This window comes from Staurois parvus, unplaced genomic scaffold (assembly GCF_062004578.1).
Source record: "Staurois parvus isolate SC_StPar_1 unplaced genomic scaffold, SC_StPar_1.0 ptg000541l, whole genome shotgun sequence".
In the NCBI taxonomy this organism is placed as follows: Eukaryota; Metazoa; Chordata; class Amphibia; order Anura; family Ranidae; genus Staurois; species Staurois parvus.
In genome coordinates this window covers 555,590-575,250 of record NW_028318337.1, presented here as the reverse complement: position 1 = coordinate 575,250, position 19,661 = coordinate 555,590, and the positions used below count along the sequence as shown (strand labels likewise).

General features: G+C 41.8%; 1 protein-coding gene across 7 annotated transcripts in view; it reads left to right on the top strand.

Moving 5' to 3' along the window:
* The first annotated feature begins 215 nt into the window (after positions 1-215).
* DAZAP1 (DAZ associated protein 1) overlaps positions 216-19,661 on the top strand; it is a 49,566-nt gene continuing 30,120 nt past the window's right edge. For 3 of the 7 annotated variants that reach the window (XR_016315033.1, XM_089690742.1, XM_089690741.1), the window contains exons 1-5: positions 216-367; positions 16,612-16,652; positions 17,547-17,713; positions 18,274-18,339; positions 18,450-18,563. Coding sequence is in view for 5 of the 7 variants with exons in the window: in XM_089690742.1 (XP_089546868.1) it covers positions 339-367; positions 16,612-16,652; positions 17,547-17,713; positions 18,274-18,339; positions 18,450-18,563 (417 nt within the window). In the remaining 2 variants the exon portion in view is untranslated. Of the gene's footprint in view, positions 368-16,611; positions 16,653-17,546; positions 17,714-18,273; positions 18,340-18,448; positions 18,564-19,661 lie in introns of those variants that run through there. The other 4 variants (XM_089690740.1, XM_089690739.1, XM_089690743.1 and 1 more) reach the window with 2 other exon arrangements.

Sequence of the window (19,661 nt, the reverse complement as noted above, 5' to 3'; positions counted from 1 at the left end):
ACTCGGCGGCATGAAGCTCAGCGTGCTCTTCCCCACCTCCGGAACCATTACGTCACGCAGGCACCCATTTCACAGACATTTCCAGCCAGCTAAGTTCTTGTCTCTGGGAAAATGGCTCCATTTCTAGTCAGGAGAATCAGAGCGGCAGCCTGCCCTCTAGTGCTGACTAATCCGTCCAGTCACACGGCCCCAGCTCGCTCCTCCACACTGAGCGCTCTTCAGTGATGCGTGCGTGATGACGCCGCCCCCTGCGTGGAAACCCCGTAGCCTCGCGCCGTGTTACCGTTGGCCGGAGCAGGAGAGAGCAGCGGCTGAGAGCCGGGTCTGGCCGCGGAGAAATGAACAGTCAAGGGGGTGATGAGATTGGGTGAGTAACACGAAGTGGGGGAAAACAGTTGCGACCATGAGTCGGTTGAAATTGGCTCGTTGGAGAAGCAAAGGCCTGCGTGACCCTGAGAGAGTGTGTGTGAGAGAGACGATGCCAGGCCTGGGAGTGTGGGCAGCGCCACAAGTCCTAGCACAGATAGGCCTGGAGGTCAGACGGGTAGGCCGGGCAGTTGCTGGAAGGACACCTCATGGTGATGCATGGCTGCTGGTGTGAGGACAGAGCATATAGTCAAGTGCCTATCGAGCCTTTACTTCCGCATGGCTTTAGAATGCCTCCTTATGGGTCACCTGTACCCTGCTGGGTGGTGATCCTTGTACCAGACATCCCATATGGCTGACAGGATTCATTCATTAGGAAAAAAAACCCGAATGCAGTGATGATGCCCCCTTTCTACTGCTCCAGCCCCTCATTTGCATACATGGCCTGTACAGTAGCTCTGTAGGAGCTGAGCCCCCTCTTTTTTTTCAGCCATTTTTTTATATGAAGCTGCTTCAGTGGCCTTGATCTCTCACAGCTTCAAGGTTTGGGCTGTAAACCGGTTTGACAGGTTCATCCTTTTGTTTGGTAATTGCTGTGTGCAGCTCCTGCTTATTATTCTGATTAGATGGTAGGCGCAGTGAGAGCACATATGTAGGAGAAGCCCCACAGGGGGTAGAGAGGAGCCCTGCTCCCCATAGCTTTCATCCTCCTATTCCCTGCTCTGACACTGATATTTATAGGCAGGGTAATCAAGGCCCGGCCTCACTGGGAATAGTTAATTATTATGTGGACAGGTTTCTGTTTTTTTTTCTCTTCTCAATACTATTTGATTGCACCTAAACATGCTGTGATATTATTTGTAATGTAGTTTCAAAGTAACGCCTTTCAAATGTACATGTTTGCTTCTTACTGAATGTTAACTATATAACCTGCATACCATAGCAATTCTGAACTACACTGCATCTGAGCACCACAAACCAAAAGCGCTATTTAATTCACTTTTAAAATTCAAAGCAAACTCATCCATCCATGTCTCCATGCTTTAATGTGCTGGGAATTAACTTAGAAAAACAACCTCTAGCATTTGTGGCTGTGGCCATCTTGAGTAAGGGCAGATGATTCATGTTGCAGTTACTTCCTGGAATCAATCTGCCCTTAGTTCAGGCAGGAGGGTGTGCTTAACTGAGAAAACCCCTCCTCTCCTGAAGACTGCTGAGATGTGTGACATCATTTGCATAGGCCTGGAAACTAGAAAGTGACTAAAGAAATGTAAAAAAAAAGTTGAAACAAGATAAACATTCCTATTTATTTACTAATGCTGGAAGCATAAGGATTCAAAATAATCACTGTTGACAGAGAGTGACGTTCCACTTTAAAATATAAATAAAGGTAAAAGTTTTTTTTTTTAAGGTATAGAGGGAACAGGTATTAGATTACCTGTCAGGCTTCTATTGCTGTCTGTGCCCCTGTTAGGGAGAGTCACCATCCCCATATGTCCAGGTGACCATTACCACCAAGATTGGAAGTGAAAGAAAATCCCAAACTTTGGGTTGTCACCAGAACAGGAATAAAGTGAATCTCCTCCACTGGGGACAATAGTTTTGGTGACAACCAGGAATTCTCTCACTTCCTGTTGTGGCTATGAAACAGGAAGTAAAGAGAAATTTCCCCAATGGGACACAAATGGGGGAGAAAAATTGTCAGGGATCATAACCCTAACTATCTGAAATTTAAAAAAAATAGATTTGCCTATAGCTTTTCTTAAAGTGTAAATTGAACTTTCCTTTTGACAAGAAACAAACGCATTCCCACCCCAGTCCCCACTGTGCTTTCCTCCATGGATGATTAGCTTTCACTGCCCATGCAGCCACTGTTGGGGTCAGAGGATTTGAAGACCACAGTCTTATTCCCCTTCTTTCATTCGGAACACTATGATGGATCAGAGCTATTTTGATTGGGCACATGGCCACTTTGAGCAATCATAATCGCTCTGATCTGTCCCGAAAGAAGAATGCGGCTTTCAAATTACCCTCTGCACTGGCTGCGTGGGGAGTGAAAACTAATAACTCACAGAGGTAAGTAGTGGGGGGGGGGGGGGTGTAGAAGGTTGTACTTTTTTTGTGAAAAGGTCAGCTGACATTTTACACCTGAACGCCTTTGTAGATCATAGCTGCAGAATATTAGAACATACAAAATCCCGTGGTTTTTAAGCCCTCTTTTATACCATACATGCAGAAAATGTGATGGAAATGTAAAGATTTCACTTGCAGAGACATTAGTTTCTTGTGTGCTTCAATGAGTTTTATACACATTGCAGATTCCTGCGCATAAAAAAAATCTGCATGTGATACTAGTGTTGCGGTGTGAACGGAGCACATAGAGAGCAATTGATGTAGTTGTGCCCTTGCAGAACGCATGCGGAAAAACTGACGTTTGTGCACCATGGTGTGAACGAGGCCTCTGTTGTGTCTGTTCACATCTGAGTGTAGTGTCCCTTGAAAAAGTACCTAAGCTTCCTTTTAGTCGCAAGCTGCAAGTGTTTTTGGCCCCTGTAGACTTCAGTGGGAGCGCTGTTTTTATTCACTAGTAGCTAGCCATCCATCCATTTAAAAAAAAAAACAAAAAAAACACTCAAGACCCAGGCACTTACCAACAAAACATTTGCTTGAAAAAAAGATTTAAAAAAAGTGCAAATTGACCAGTAGCTCAACTCAAATGTGACTGAAGCCTTAGTAAATGGAAACCCTAAGGGCTTGTGCACAGAATTCCCAGTGAACTGAATTTTTCTACAGTGGATAAACAAAGGTCACTGCAAGGGCGTATAAATACAAGGTAATGCTCCTAAACATGCACATATGAAGTGAAGGGACCCTAACAGGATGGCATTTGGTTTACTAAAGCACTGTGTATCAGAAACAATTTACATATTTTCCTCCTTTTATATCCAGCCTCTTTGCTGCCACTTTCCTGTGTACTCCTATGTATGTTTGTATGCATTTATGCACCGCAGAAGCATTTCTTCCGCAGGTATCCTGATGGTGACTGCAGTGGACCTTGGTTGTTTAAAGGAGAATTCCTTTTGCACCAAAAATGTTATATAAAAATGCAGCTTATGTGCAAAAGGCCAAAATGCACATGTAATTTTTTTTTTTGGCACTTGAGCATTGCAACTATGATCAGTAGAATGCAGGTGCAATGCTTTAGCTGTTACAGATTCTTCCTCCAGCCCCAGGTCTGTACGGAAGTTACAGTCCTTCAGCTATGGAACTGGAGAAAGTATTACTGGACTGCAAGTGGGATGACATCGGTGCACTTGTGCTGTATGGGACTTGTGTCAATCATTCACAGGAATGACAAAACTACAACTTTGAGGGGGGATGGGCAATGTCCACTGGCCATGGTTCATGTTACATATAGGTGTAACTTTAAGCATCGTCTAAAAGGTAGAATTAGCTTTAAAAGCAGAACTACATCCCCTCCCCCAATGTGTTTTCTTTAAACTGGTTGTAAATCTCAGGTATGAAAAATGCCCATCTTTCTTTATTGTGTTTTCCCAAGTCATCTTCTAGGACAGCTCCACATGAGAGATAGGCTCCTCCCAGGAAACACTTGCTCCTCCTTTTTCTCCTATAAGTAGCCTCTCTCCTAGGGAGACCCTCAGTATTAGTGTTTCCTCCAGCCAGGACAAAGCTACGCCCGTTTTATTTTTGGTTTTTTTTCCCTGGCTGTCTGGCGAGGTAGAGAGGCCCCCTGGCCGAGGCCCCCCTTCCTCCTTTTCTTAGTAAGGCAGGGGACTTGTAGGGTGGCTTCAGCCAGATTTTTCACCCTGAAACATCCCTTTGGGACAGGGGAGACAGACCCCCGGATGGTTCAAGCGGGGCTCTCCAGGGGATAGAGCCCACTCCGCCAACCTATTTTGGCAGTGCCATCCCTTGTGGGACAGAGAGGGAGGTCGGCGTGCCGGGACCCCAGGGAGGGGGTGGAACCCAGTCAACCCTACAAAAACAGCCGCACCGAGAATGGAGGCAGATCTCTCGGAGCTGGGGGAGGCCTCTGCAGCAAGGTAAGAGCCTTTTTGGCTGCCACTCACCCCCCCTCCCTCCCTTCCCCCGCAACCCCCCGCCTCCGATGGCCTTTTCGTCATCGGGGTTGGGGTGGGCCAGGGGATTGGGGGGTCTCCTCCCTCTCCTCTTCTCTCTACAGCACCCTAGGGCTTTCTGGGTGCCGGTGGGTGCACGTAGGTCAGTCCCCCGGGCCCCTTGGCTTACAGGATACCTTGTCTCCCTGTCCCTAGATGGGCCCACAAGAGGAGAATGGGGGGGGAAGAGAAACTCCTTGTGAGTCAAAGAAAAAATGCGCTACCTGCAGGAAGAAGCTAGCTAGCGCTTGGCGGAAGCAACTGTGCCAAGAATGTATTGATAAGCTAATTAAGAAGGTTTAAGATTTTCTGCAAAACATGACGCAGGAGATGTCTAAAACCTTTCAAAGTTTTAGGGAGCAGAGGCAGGAACCAGCCCCGGACAAGCCTCAACCTGGCACTTCAGGCATTTCCCCACGAGGGAAAAAGAAGAAGCAGGACCAGGCCGCCACCGTGAGTCGAGAAGAAGAACCTTCCAGCACTTCGGACTTCTGGCAGCTTTACCTGACACCAAGGGTTAAAAAGGTGATGGGGAGGGAGCGGCAGCACTCAGCCTGAGATTAATTTTCACAGCTGTACTTTTTCTCTTTATTGTGTGAAGTGGGGCTCAGTGAAGACTTCGGGTCCCTTCCCCCTGCTGCTAGATCAAAGAAGAAGTCCTTTCATTTTTGTCTTTTCACAGCTACAGGAGAGTGTTTCCTCTGTGTATCACCTGAGTGTAAACCTTTACATTTACCCAGTGAAGTTACAAACATTTTAAGGGGTAAGTTACCCATTTTTTTTTTTTTTTTTTAACTAAAGGTGAACTATTATTTTTTTTTTACACTGGACCCTGTAAAGCATTGCTGGTGCAATGCCAGATTCCTGCAAGACACTCAGTACAGCTCTGTCTGTACCTGTGGGAGATGGGACTTGTCATTCATTTATTCACAGATCTCTGGGAAAGAATGACGTATCTGTGGGCGGAGCCCCACTGCTGTCTCAGAAAAAAGGGGATGGGTGGGGGCTGAACATATTACACCCTAAATATGGGTGTAACATGTTCAAAAGGTGTACTTGGCCTTTAATCTCCTGCTGTTTTTTATAAACACTCTGAATCCCGCATTGGTCTATGGGCTCCCCCACCCTTTGTTGCACACAAGGTCCTGCGCTTCAATTTTGATGTCATTGTGAGCCTGATTTAGGTAGCCGTGATGCACTGTTGGGTCCATCCCCCTCCTACCACTATATTGAACTGCTAATGCCCCCTGGGATGTGTGACATGTATATCCTAGGAGGCTTCAGGAGTAAGAATGGAGGCAGTGTTAGGCTTGAACGAGGATGGTAGGGCTCATCGAGTATTTTATTGAAAGGGAATATCCAATTGCCTTCTAGGGGCTCAGGAAAGAATTTATTTTTCCCCCATATGAGCAAATTGGATCATGCTTTATAGGGGGTTTTTTTTTGCCTTCCTCTGGATCAGCTGTGGGTATAGGATTCTGTATATAGAGATTTTCTATTTATATGGCATTGTTTGTAAGTGCAATTGCCGGCTCTTTTTTTTTTTCTTCACTATAGCTCAGAGAAAAAGCTGTCATTCTTGGAGGGCTAAAGGGAACCAAGGGGCGGGGTCACCCAGTGACATTACCCAGTGACCCCAACCCTTTGTTTCCTTTAGCTCTGGGGAAAGTGACGTCTCATTCTCTGAGCTATAGTGAAGAACAAAAGGTGGTAATTACATTTAAAAAATGGCACAGACATATAGGCAGCCAGTCACTGTATACACTGCTCTCTTGCCTTTCTCTGACTCTGCCCCCTACATCTGCAGTACACACAGTCCCCTGTATCGGCAAAATGCATAACATGTTTCAGCGGCCAAAATTTCGGTGCATCCCTAGTTTTTACATGTTTTTTGTATTTTTTTTTTTTTTTTGGCCAACTTGTTGCAGGGAAGATTAAAAACAGAAAACTCATTAAAAGCGTGCTACATGTGTTTTCTGCAATGTCTCCATTGAAGTTTGTTGAACCAAAGATGCAACGTTTTGCATTTGAAAAAGTCCCTGACCCTTTCCAAAAACATAGCAGTTCGAAAAAGCATAGATGTGAACTTGTCCCATAGGAAATCATGTTAAATGGACTGTAGTGTTTTTCTGCGGAAAACGCATTGGTGTGAACCAGGCCTCCGTGTAGAGGTGTGTTGTTTTTTTGTTTTTTTTTTGTCTTCAAATATGCACCAAAAATGCGGCAAGCAAAAGATTTTTAACACCGCAGGGGAAGCGCAGTGAAACAGTGTGAAGATATACATTGAATTTGTCCCCGATTGTAAGCTCTAACAAGCAGTGCCCTCTTTCTTCTTGTACCAAGTTGTGTTGTAACTGTAATGTCTACCTTCATTTTGCAAAGTGCTACGCTAACTGTTGGCACCATATAAGTCCTGTATAATTATAATTTAAAGGGATGCATTTTTCTTAAGCTTTTCTTGTTTTGGTTTTTTACGCAAAAGTGCTGCAAAAACCACTCCGTGTGAAAGCAGCCTATTGGTCAAAAAGATTCTGAAAATCAATTATTCATTTAAATTCATTATATTAAGTCAAATATAATACAATTTTATATTTAAAAAAAAATATTTAAAAAAAACTGTCCATTTCTGTTTTAGTTTTTGGGCAAATGCATCCTGAATTTTCATTTCGGTGCACCACTACTGTAAACACTTGTTCAATTTCCTGTAGTTCAATACATGTCCCTACAGCATGTAAACCACATGACCTATAACATGTCCTTACTATATAATTTTTTTTATTTTTTTTTAAATAGCTGTTGCAGTTTGACTACACTAGTGGATGCTATCATGCCTATAGGAATAAATGGTTTTACACAAAAAGGTGTACAGTTTCAACTGGAGAAGTTTGAACAGACTCTAAGATGGCATAGTCCATGTGCCAGAGGAAAGGAGAATGTGTGCTGTGAGAAATACTGAGCCATTGCTGCCCCTTTCTGAAAATACTAGATGCTTGGCTGCCTTTAGCTTTCACAACATGAATAACTGACCAATGGCAAGTATAAGGCTAATTTTCAGGTCATTAACTCAGACATTGATGTTAAAGGATCTGCTGTCCTTGGGACTCTGTCAGACCTACAATTGCAATCTGAGTATTTCTCCTTTTTCTTTAAAAGGTTGTTGCTGTAGTTTAGATGTGTTTAGTTCCTGGATTGGGATTAGCTAGGCTGCGTTCTTGACCAGTTTTTGGTGATTAAATAGCTGAATAATCGTAAACGACCAACTCTTATACTAGAAAAATATTTATTTTTGTTGCTCATCCTGCTCTCCCACATAGAGGCATAATAAAGTATTATTAAACCCTGAATGTATAATAACAATTACAGCAGTTGACTTGCATGCTTACCATGTTTGCTGCTGTTTCTCCTTTTAAAAGCTTACTACTTTGATTCAGCCATTCTAAAGACTGCTGCCTCAGGTTTCCTCTTCTTGGGTGGCTCTGTTGCTTTGCAGGGTCCTATGAAACCACCCTTTCCATCACTAGGAAAGCGACTCCAAGCTTACTTTTCTGTACTTGCATGAATGGGGAGCCAGAGGCCTGGATGGGTGCCTGTGAACAGTGGCATCAATGGACAGTAGTCCTTGAAGTCCCAACATGATGCTCAACTGGCATATATAGATCTAATTCTGCAAAACTAATTGAGTTTTTAGCATTACCTTAAACCGAACTACAGCTTTATGTGTGGATCTAACATGTTGCTAAAAGTAGAAGTAGCCTTTAAGAGCGCTTTCTGTTTTTAAATTGTAGAATGGTTTAGATTTTATCCCTTTCTGACCTGCCAGACGTGGAAGCTAAGAGGTTTAAAGTGTGGTTGCAGTGCATTCTAATGTTCTAAAGCATAATGGTATTTACCCCTAAATGGAATGGTCTTCCCCCTCAGATTTTGAATATGGCAGTACAATGCAAATGGACTAATTTGAATATGGGTGCTGTCACCAAGCTGCACAGTGCTCTATGGTAGAGAGAGGTTTTTATTCTCATCTCATGTTTGAACAGTTGTGGTTTTATCCCACTTGCAAAGGGTTTTTTTTTTATGTACACAGGCACCTGTGCATCCTCACAGCTGAGACATATAGGTACATAGTCTGGCTGAAAAAAGACAAAAGTCCATTCATTTAAACCATTAATCCTACACCCACAGTTGATCCAGGGGAAGGCAAAAAAATCCAGCTAAGCATGATCCAATTTGCTTCTGAAGGGGAAAAATTCATTCCTGATCCCCCAAGAGGCAATCTGATATTCCCTGGATCAACTTTACCTATAAATGTTAGTAATTTAATGATTTATTATTATTTAATGAGATTTAATCTCTTACTATGAAGAAACATTTGTGTTTTGGAGATTAAATCTTTTTCTCCAGACATAAATAGTGCCCCTTGCCCTCTGTGATGACCTCAGGGTGAATAGCTCTACACCGAGTTCACTATATGAACCACTGATGTATTTATACATGTTGATCATATCCCCCCTTAATCTCCTCTTCTCAAGAGAGAATAAATTCAGTTCCTCTTTCCTCATAGCTTATCTCCTCCATGGTTATCAGTTTGGTCGCCCTTCTCTGAACGTTCTCCAGTTCCCCAATGTTCTTTTTGTGAATTGGTGCCCAAAACTGAACTGCATATTCCAGATGAGGTGTTACTAATGATTTGTACAGGGGTAATATGATATCTCTCTCTCTGGAGTCTATACCTCTTTTAATACAAGAGAGGATTTTGCTCGCTTTAGAAACCGCAGCTTGGCATTGCATGCCATTATTAAGCTTGTAATCTACCAGAACCCCCAGATCCTTCTCCCTAGTATGTATGATGCATGCATATTCTTAGCCCCCAAGTGCATAAACTTACATTTATCAACATTAAATCTCATTTGCCCCAAAGTTGCACAATTAAATTGTGCATTGAGGTCGGTTTGTAAATTGAAGACATCCTGTAAGGACCTTATTCCACTGCTCAGCTTGGTGTCATCTGCAAAGACTGAAATTTTACTTTTAATCCTAAACCCTATATCATTCATAAATCTATTAAAAAGTAAGGGTCCCAACCTTGGGGTACACCACTGACAACCCTAGACCAGTGGTCGGCAAGCCGCGGCTCGCGAGCCACATGCGGCTCTTTACAAACTTTAATGCGGCTCTTCTGTGTGCCGGGCGCCCGCTCCCCTCCCTCCTCTCGGGCGGCCACCCCAAAAGTCAGGACTCTGCAGCTAGCCCAGCAATGGGCAAACTACGGCCCGGCGGACCTTTTAATCCCGCGGAGCGTGGCAAACATTGGCTGTCAGGATGTAGGCGGGGCAGCGTGACGAACTCCTCTCCTCTCACAGTCCGCCCTGAAGACCGGAACGGCGCGGGAACACGGCGAGAGGAACGTAAGTGAATTGACACAATATGGGGAATGAATTACTATAGGGGGGATGAATTACTATAGGGGGGATGAATTACTATAGGGGGGATGAATTACTATATGGGGGATGTATTTTCAGTTTTAAAAATGTGGCTCTCAAAATAAATTTCAATCGTGGTTTTGGCGAGATTTGGCTCAGTTGGAAAAAAAAGGTTGCCCACCACTGCCCTAGACTATTCAGAGTATGAATCATTAACCACTACTCTCTGAATACGATCTTTTAGTCAGTTTTCTATCCATTTACATATGGATTTTTCCAAGCCTGTGGACTACCTTACACATTAGCCGTGTGTGGGCAACTGTGTCATACGCTTTTGCAAAATCCAAGTATACCACATCCACCACCACCCATCTGTCCAAGTATACCACGTCCACCACCACCCATCTGTCCAAGTATACCACGTCCACCACCACCCCTCTGTGCAAGGTTTTGCTCACTTCTTCATAAAAAGAAATCAGATTTGTTTGACAACTTCTGTCTTTCATGAATCCATATGCTGTCTGTTGCTTAAAATATTTTTTTTCAGCAAGAACTCATCTGTGGTCTTTTATTAAACTCTCCAGTATCTTCCCAACTTAACCAGAAGTTAAACTAACAGGTCTATAGTTACTTTGTAAAGATTTTGACCCCTTTTTAAATATAGGCACATTGGCCTTAAGCCAATCCAGTGGTACTATGCCAGTCATTAAAGTGTCCCTAAAAATTAAAAACAATGGCTTTGAAATTACATTCTTGAAGGACCCATGGATGTATGCTATCCAGTCCAGATGCTTTATTCACCTTTATTCTGTTATGGTGGAGCTTCACCTAAAAGTGAATGTTCTGCTCATCCTCCTGTAACATTATTGGCATTTTTTTGTTTCTGGGAGTTGGTACCTTTTTCTGAAAGATACCCATGCCGCCTACTCAATTTCTCACCTTGGTGAAAATGACGGAAATTTGACCCGCCCCTTCCCTGTCCGCAACCTCTTGAGACATGTTGTAGGAGGCAGTGGGACCAGTCTGAAAGCTCAGCACATCTCATGCATGTTCAGTGGGGAGCTGGCGATGAAACAAGTAGGAAGTCACAGCTGGTTCCCCACAGCCAAGATAGGGATCCGAAGACTGGCAAACACCTCTGAGTGCACTGCATGTTGCTTGAGCTGTGAAACGTAAACATCCCGTTCCACACACAAAACAAAATTCAGCCATTCCTAGACAGTTTTGTATTTGAATGAATACGATGCTTCTTCTGAGTTGGAGGCCATGGCATCATCAGCATGCCTCCCCACCTCAGCCAATCAGGAAGCTTTGCATTAATTCTGACAATACAAAGCTGCCTATGAATGACTGAGCAGAGTTAGCCCGACTCAAGTTCTGGGAGTGAGAAGGGAACTTCCCATTCCACAACTGAGGCTACATACAGTTTATACAGCACGCCCAGTGGGTGTGAATGTACAAAATAGTTTTTGGGCCAACTTGGCCCAAACAAATGAGTTGAAGTGACTAAAGATGGAGATCAGCCTCATTACCGAATGGTTTGAGATGAGGGGAAAGCAATATGATGAACTGCACATTAACCACTTGCCCTCAGAAAGATTTAACTCCTCCCCCCCTTCATGACCAGGCCATTTTTTGCGATATGGTGCAGCATTACTTTAACTGACAATTGCTCATTGTACGCAATTAAATTTGTCATGTTTTTTCCCCACAAATAGAGCTTTCTTTTGGTGATATTTGATCACCTCTGCGGTTTTTATTTTTTGCACTGTAAATAAAAAGACTGACCATTTAAAAAAAAAAAACAAAAAACAAAAGAAACTTTTTGTTATAAAACACATCCAATAAAAACATTTTAAAAAAATTTCTTCACCTAATGTAGGCAAAAATGTACTCTGCCACATGTCTTTGCTAAAAAAAAAAAAAAAAAAAATCCCAATAAGTATATACTGGTTTACGTGAAATTTATAGTGTCTACAAATGGGGGGATATATATATATATATATATATATATATATATATATATATATATATATATATATATATATATATATATATAGTTTTTTTTAATATACTAGTAATGGCGGCAATCGGCCACTTATAGCAGGACTACGGCAGGCATTCTGACACTGGCTGATAACTGCCACTGACATCTCACTAATACAGTGATCAGTGCCAATAAAAAGCTGGGCAGGAAGGGGTTAATATCTGGGGCAATCAAAGGGTTAATGGTGTGCTGTTTGTGTTTTACTGTGAAAAGTGTGTGCTGTTTTACTAGGGAGACCTGCTGCTTTCTATCTCTCTGCTGTGCATAGAGATAGAAAGCAGCACGTCCAAGCTGACAGTAGAGAGATCTGTCTTTACATGAAGATCTCTCCCCTCTCAGCTTTGCAGACGATCATTGAGTCCCGGCCAGGGCCGGATATTGACATCCTCAGGAACCAATTGTAGGGCGGAAATGTACAGTTAGGTTCATATATATTTGGGCACAGGTACAATTTTAGTTTTTATCAGGTATTTACCAATACATCAAGCTATAGAATGTGAGGGTATGTACAGTACATCCAAATTGGAGGAAGGGTTTAGGAATTACAGCTCTTAAGAGTAGCCATCCCCCATTTTTCAGGGGCTCAAATGTAATTGGACAAATGAATATAAACATAAATAAAATTAAAGACTGGGTTTCCTACTTTCTGATGCTTTGCCAGGCTTTAACTGCAGCTGTCTTCAGTTGTTCTTTGTTCGTGGGTCTTTCTGCCTTTGAGCATGCATTTCACTTGCTGAAGGCAAAACTAATTGGGTTGAGATGAGGTGATTGACTCGACCATTGCAGAATATTCCACTTCTTTTCCTTCAAAAGCTCCTGGGTTGCTTTTGCAGTATGTTTTGGATCACTGTCCATCTGTACTGTGCTTCATTTGGCTGAATTTTGCTGTAACTTTGCTGCATTTGGCTGAATCTGAGCTGACAGTATATCTCTAAACACTGCAGAATTCATCCGGCTGCTTCTGTTATATCAATCAACACCAATGACCCAGTGCCACTGGAAGTCATGCATGCGCATGCCATCACACTGCCTCCACCATGTTTTACAGATGACGTGTGCTTTGGATCATGAGCTGTTATAAGCCTTCTCCACACTTTTTTCTTCCTGTCATTCTGGTACAGATTAATCTTAGTTTCATCCAGAACTGGTATGGCTTTTTTTAGATGTTTTTTTTGCAAAGTCTAATCTGGCTTTTCTATTCTTCAGGCTTATGAATGGTTTGCAGCTTGTGGTGAACCCTCTGTATTTGCTCTTGTAAAGTCTTCTCTTGATTGTAGACTTTGACATTGATACGCCCACCTCCTGGAGAGCGTCTTTCACTTGTGTGGATGTTGTGAATGGGTTTTTCTTTACCATATAGCGGATCCTGCGATCATCCACCACTGTTGTCTTCCGTGGACGTCCATGCTTTTTTGTGTTGCTGAGCTCACCAGTGCGTTCTTCTTGCCTCAGAATGTACCAAACTGTTGATTTGGCCACTCCTAATGTTGCTGCTATCTCTCTGATGGATTTTTGTTTTTGATGCCTTTACAATGGCCTATTTCACTTGCATAGACCGCTCCTTTGAACGCATGATGTAGGTTCACAGTAATAGATTCCAAATGCAAATACCACACTTAGAATCAACTCCAGACCTTTTACCTGCTTAATTGATGAAGAAATAACGAAGGAGTAGCCCACACCTGGCCATGAAACAGCTTTTGATTCAATTGTCCAATTACTTTTGGTCCCTTGAAAAAGGAGGAATGGCTACTCTTTAAGAGCTGTGATCCTTAAACCCTTGCTCCAATTTGGATGTACATACCCTCAAATTAAACCTGAGAGTGTGCACTTTCAACCCATATCCATTACATAACTATAGCTTGAATATGTTTTGGTTAATACCTGAAAAACCCAGATTGCGCCTGTCTCCAAATATATTGAATGTACACATCAGCGAGCCGGATGTCCAAGATGGCTGCACTGCCGAGTTAGGGGAGAATTTCCTTCCGAGCCGGGAAACTGTGGACAGCGGCCGAGCAGAGCGTGGCTGCAGCTATTCATTTGTAGAGCCCCCCCTGAGCCAGCCATCTGCAGTATCCAGAGAAGGGAGTGTCTGAAAGAGGCATCTACACCCATCCATCCCTTAAAGGGACCTCTGGCCAGCTGGATCCTTTACCTCCTGTGAGCTCCTGACAGCACCACCTTTGCCTAGAGGGAGGATTATCCTTGACCAGGATCATATCCAACTCCTAAAGGGCACCTCTACTGATTCATTTAATGCGTATATACATTACGCATCTGGTGAGTGCGTAATTCTACCACACTATTTGGAGCACCAATACTGGATTTTACTGTCATTCTGCACCTAGACCTGCACAGACTGTCACTTTTCGATTGATTTATTTTTTGCATATAATCTTAATATATTTTAAATATTTAGGGACATATATTTATATACTCATTATTTTTCGCCCTACACTTATTTATAAAAAATGTCATGCCTTTACAACCAGTTTAACCCTTTAGCTGCCAGAGCCATTTCTTGAACTTTTGCACACGTTTAAAAAAATCATTTTAGGCCTGAAGATTACATAAAACCCCCAAAGCATATATTTTCTGAAACCCTAGAAAATAAAATAGTGGTAGTTCCAATTTCTTATGTCGAATGATATAACCGCAAAGGTCTAGCAAATGCAAAATTTCAGTAAAAAACATGCTAAAGGGCAAACACACTCAATAAATTACCCAAACGTTTGATAAAACATAAAATACAACGTTGCACAGAGTAAATAAATACCCAACATCTCAAACCTTTAATTTGTGTGCACCCGTGAAATGGCTACAAAATTCAGTACCCTATATTTTCTTTAGTAGGCACTTCAAAGCCCTTCATAGGTCATCTATTTAGCATTACGGAAGAGGCCTGGTGCTAGAATTATTGCTTTCACCATTGGCTTGCGCTGTGATATGTATGCGTGTGTATTGCAATCAACGTTTGCATGAGTAGGCATCACCAATGCAGGTGTTTACATTTGTACGTGCATATATGTGGGGGGGGGGGGGGGGATTATATGTACTTTGGTGTAACTTGCATTTTTTGCAAATTAAATAAAAAAAAATTTTTTTTATTCAACACATAGGGGACAAAAAGTCTCTTTAATGAGACCTGCAGGGTTGAAAAAGACCCTGCATGTCTACTTGTCTTCTATATGCTCCACAGATCGCATTGCAATACATTCCTTCCTGGCTATGCTAGCCGGGGAAAGTGACAGGGGCACATGGATGTGATGTCATACACGTAATTTTTTGGGTCAACAACGAAAAGCAGAGTTGTACGGACACTCTCCCCTCTACCCGGCGGAACCCACTGTGTTGGTTCCGGGCCCACAGATGGGCAAGCGGAGCCTGGAATACATGACAAGGGGCACCATTACAACAGTTGTGTGGAAGCAATAGTAGCCCAGCCACCTGAATGCTTCCACCTGACAGGCAGGAATATGCTTGTCAGAGTTGCACACAATATCGGTGGCTGCATAGAGCATGAAAATGCACTGAAAATTGGATATGCCTCATTTTGCAAACACATCGGACAGAAGTGAACAGCCTCATTGGATTTAATGTATTTTTTGACACATGTTTTGTGCTTTTCATAACCCACATAAAAACTCATGTTTGAACCAGTCCTAAAACCTGACTCCAGAGTCTTTGAGGATCTTTAAGAAGAAATAAAATTAAAATAAAAGCAGCTGGAGAGGTTAGGGGTAGCTTGTTGTGAAGCTGAGCATAGTTAATAACTCTATAGTTCATAATCTGGCCACAGCTCTATTTGTAGTAATGACAAAATTATTGCCCCGTCTTGCCACCTGGTCCAGGCTGGACCAATGTAACTATGTTTAAAATATTCATACCTGGAATATTCATACCATATTTACCTCATTAATGTAAATGTGCCACAATCCTAAGCAGAGTACAGGAATATTTCCGGCTATGCGGTTTGGCAGACATGTATATCTCACAGCAGTGGGTAAGAAAATGGTAAAATACTAAATCCATATGCAAGTGTGATGGTTTATGAATTTCAGCTGTGTGTTTTTAGCTAACTGGAGTTCTGCTTTATTGGTGATACTTATTCGCCTTACCTTTGTCTTTGCATGCATGTGGTTCTTGTCTAAAATGATCATGTCACTGGTCATCCTTCCACACTCTGATAAAGTTGTCACTTTGGTCCAGGACTGTTCTATTTTGGGTTTCTACTTATTCATAGCTAGCCTGCATATCTTTAGGCATGTCCAGTATCTGCCTCCATTGGACCCACCTGGTAGCTGAGACCTGCTGTGAGTCTGGGCTTTGCCACCTGCCAAGCCTCCTTGTTTGTCATTGAGGCCGCCCATCTATTCATTGTACAAGTAACTTGTATACGTTTATCATATGCTAAGGTTGAATTATTTTAGTTCAGTTCATGTTCACATACTTGTGATAGCTATACTTCATATGATTTTACTTATGTGATTGTTGCATTGTTTGACTGTCTATGGCATACGTTTGCATTTCTGTTCTCTAAGGAAAAAGTGTGAAAAGCTTTAATAAAATATAATCAAGAAATAAAACCATGAAGTATGGATTCCCCATGTTTTACTAATTTTTTTTTTTTCCCCCCCAGAAAACTTTTTGTTGGTGGTCTTGATTGGAGTACAACGCAGGGTAAGGCGCTACTGCTTGATGTTTGCCGCATTAAATTATTTTGAGTATTTTTTAGTCTACCTACAGATTCTGCTTGCTGTTGCTTCAGTCTGTCACTGGGGATGTTTATCTTCCTCTGACTGCATAATCTGTGCTTAATGTCGATGTGATACAAATCTTTTTGATTTTATAGCTTGTTCTGAAACAAAGGCAGATATAAAATTGTATTGCTGTGCAGAGCAGCACAGACATTCCTTTTAAAATACAGATTACTTTCTTTTTTTTTTTACACAAATATGAAGCCTATGCCATCTCCTACGTACCTACAGACTTTTACGTTCCGATTATAGTTTTGAATAATAGCTTAGTTTTAATTAAATGTATATACACCAAGGAACATGTTTATAGAGCAATTAATTTGACATTCACCATACATTCATAGCAGATGTATCTTCTGGTATGTGTTTTCAATGACAGTAATTGACTTATCACCAATGAATCTGGCCACAATGTTTGCATCTTGTGGTCCTGCTTCATTCCAAATGCACAGTAGAACTCTATATACTTCTGTATATAGGGACTTTGTGTGCTTTCACCTATTCTCTTAAATAATTTTCTTAAAAATCTGTTGTTTTTCGGATTTGTAATGATAAATAACTATTGTTTAGAAAGCATACTGTACTTTGCGTAGGAAAACTCCTGCTTCACCCAGTGAATTAGTGGCTTTTTGAAATTTGCTACTGAAGTAAAAGGGAGCTAAACCTTTAAAAACCATTTAATTTGTGTAAGCTATGTTAATATTTGATTAATATCCTACCTCGGTAGGAAAATGTATGCCATGCCAACAAATATTACAACTCTTGTAATGTTGCATACTCATCTCTTATGCTTTCTGTATGTATATGCCTTAAACAGAAACCCTGCGCACATATTTCTCCCAGTATGGAGAAGTCGTAGACTGTGTGATAATGAAAGACAAAACAACTAATCAGTCAAGAGGCTTTGGATTTGTCAAATTTAAAGATCCCAACTGTGTTGGAACAGTTTTAGCCAGCAGACCTCACACATTGGATGGCAGGAATGTAAGTATTGTTTTTTTTGTTATTGCCTTAGATGGGTCATACTCTGCAGTAATGAAGAGAGCTGCATAACCAGGGTTGCTTTATTCGCTACATCTGTTCTTACTAATTCAGGCAGTATTTAAAGGAAAATTATTACAAGACAAACATGTAGGCTACAAATGCTGATCTCTTCTGATAAAGTTGGCTGCCTGAATGTCGTGATGCTTTGGCATCAATAATTAGAATCGATGACCCGGGAACAAGTGTGCTGATAATAAATTGAGGCTTTCACCCATTGAATTCTTGTTCCAGGTCAGTGATCCAGAAGCATTGAAGCCGGAAACATCTAAGAAGCTGATTTCTGCAATGGTAGCACCTATAGTTTCCACCCTGGCAGATGCACTTGTGTGTGGAGTAAAGGGAGCAGTTCATGTCAGATGTGTGAACTATGGGTGCTGCACAAGGGGACTGCCCATATTTTTATGACTGATTAACAAAAAAATATTTTTATCAATAGAAAAAGTACTAGAGAATTTACTTTTCTTTAGATTGTGCATTCATAGAACAGTATTGTTTTCTAGATTGACCCAAAGCCATGTACTCCTCGTGGAATGCAGCCAGAGAGAACAAGAACACGAGATGGATGGGTAAGGACCAAATCTTAAAGCAGAATTTCAGTTTTTATTTTAACAAAATAAAAACATTTAACACATGAAGATGCCAGTTTGTGAAAGCAGATTGTGTTTCATTTGTACAGCAACCAAAAAGCCCAAGAACTGAAAGCAATAAATCTAACAAGATTTTTGTTGGTGGAATCCCTCACAATTGTGGTGAAGCTGAGCTGAGGGACTACTTCAAGAGATTTGGCATGGTAAGTGTTGATGTTAATACCAGCCCAGCTAAAGCTCCAAAAAGGCTTAAAGTGAAAGTTCACATTTTCACAAAAAATGGAAAGGTGAACTGGGAATTTGAAAGTAACGGTGTTATTACAGGATGGATCAGAGTGATTTTGATTAGTCATGTGACCATTTGACCGATCAGAATCACTTTGACCTGTCCAGGAATTCCTAAGAAAAAAAGATAAAGAAGACTGTGGTTTTCAAATTCCTGGACCCCTGCACTGGCTGCATCGGCAGTGAAAGCTAATCATCCACAAAGGTAAGTGGATGGGGAGGTTGTACTGTGGTATTTCACCTTTTAATTTTTTTGTGAAAAGGTGAACTTGCACTTTAAATTTTGCTCTCCAACATCTTTGCTAGAAAATTCATAGAGCTGAATAACTAGAATTTAGGCTTCTGAAAGACTCTAGGGTAACTATTTTTAAGCATTCATTAGCAAACTGGAATTTGGGTGCAGAACATATCCAGGGGTTACAGACTAAAGTTTCTGTGCCTCCACCCTGATTTATGCTATTGAACTTGCCAGCTTCTCCACATCCTGGCAGATCTTCACATTGCTCTCAGGCACTCTCTTAGAGTCCATCACTTCTGTTTCGGAACAGGAAAAGGGTTTCTACTCAAACCTATTCAGAGTTCCCAAGGTAAAAGGAGACATTCGTCCCACACTGGACCCACATGTTCTAAACAAATTTCTTTGTGTTCAACATTCGGTGTAGAATCTACTCAGGTAGTCATTGCCTCGTATAATGGAGTTTTTTTCGGGCCTCTGTGGACATAAAGCAAGCTTATTTGCACATCCCATCTTTCTGGGACATCAACGATACTTAAGTTTTGCTGTTGGCTCATAGTTTGCCTTTCCTTTTGCCCTGCCCATTGTGCAAGGTGGGCATCAAGGTGCTTGCCCCTGTCCTCATACTGCTGTGGATGATCTCCTGCTGAGGTATCAGTTGACTCAGTTTAGCATGGATCCTAAATCTTCAGACAGCACTGGATCTTATGCATTGGTTGCAAAATATGTACCTAATCTTGGCTATGTATTGTACAGGGTCTTCTTTTCCTCACACAAGCTC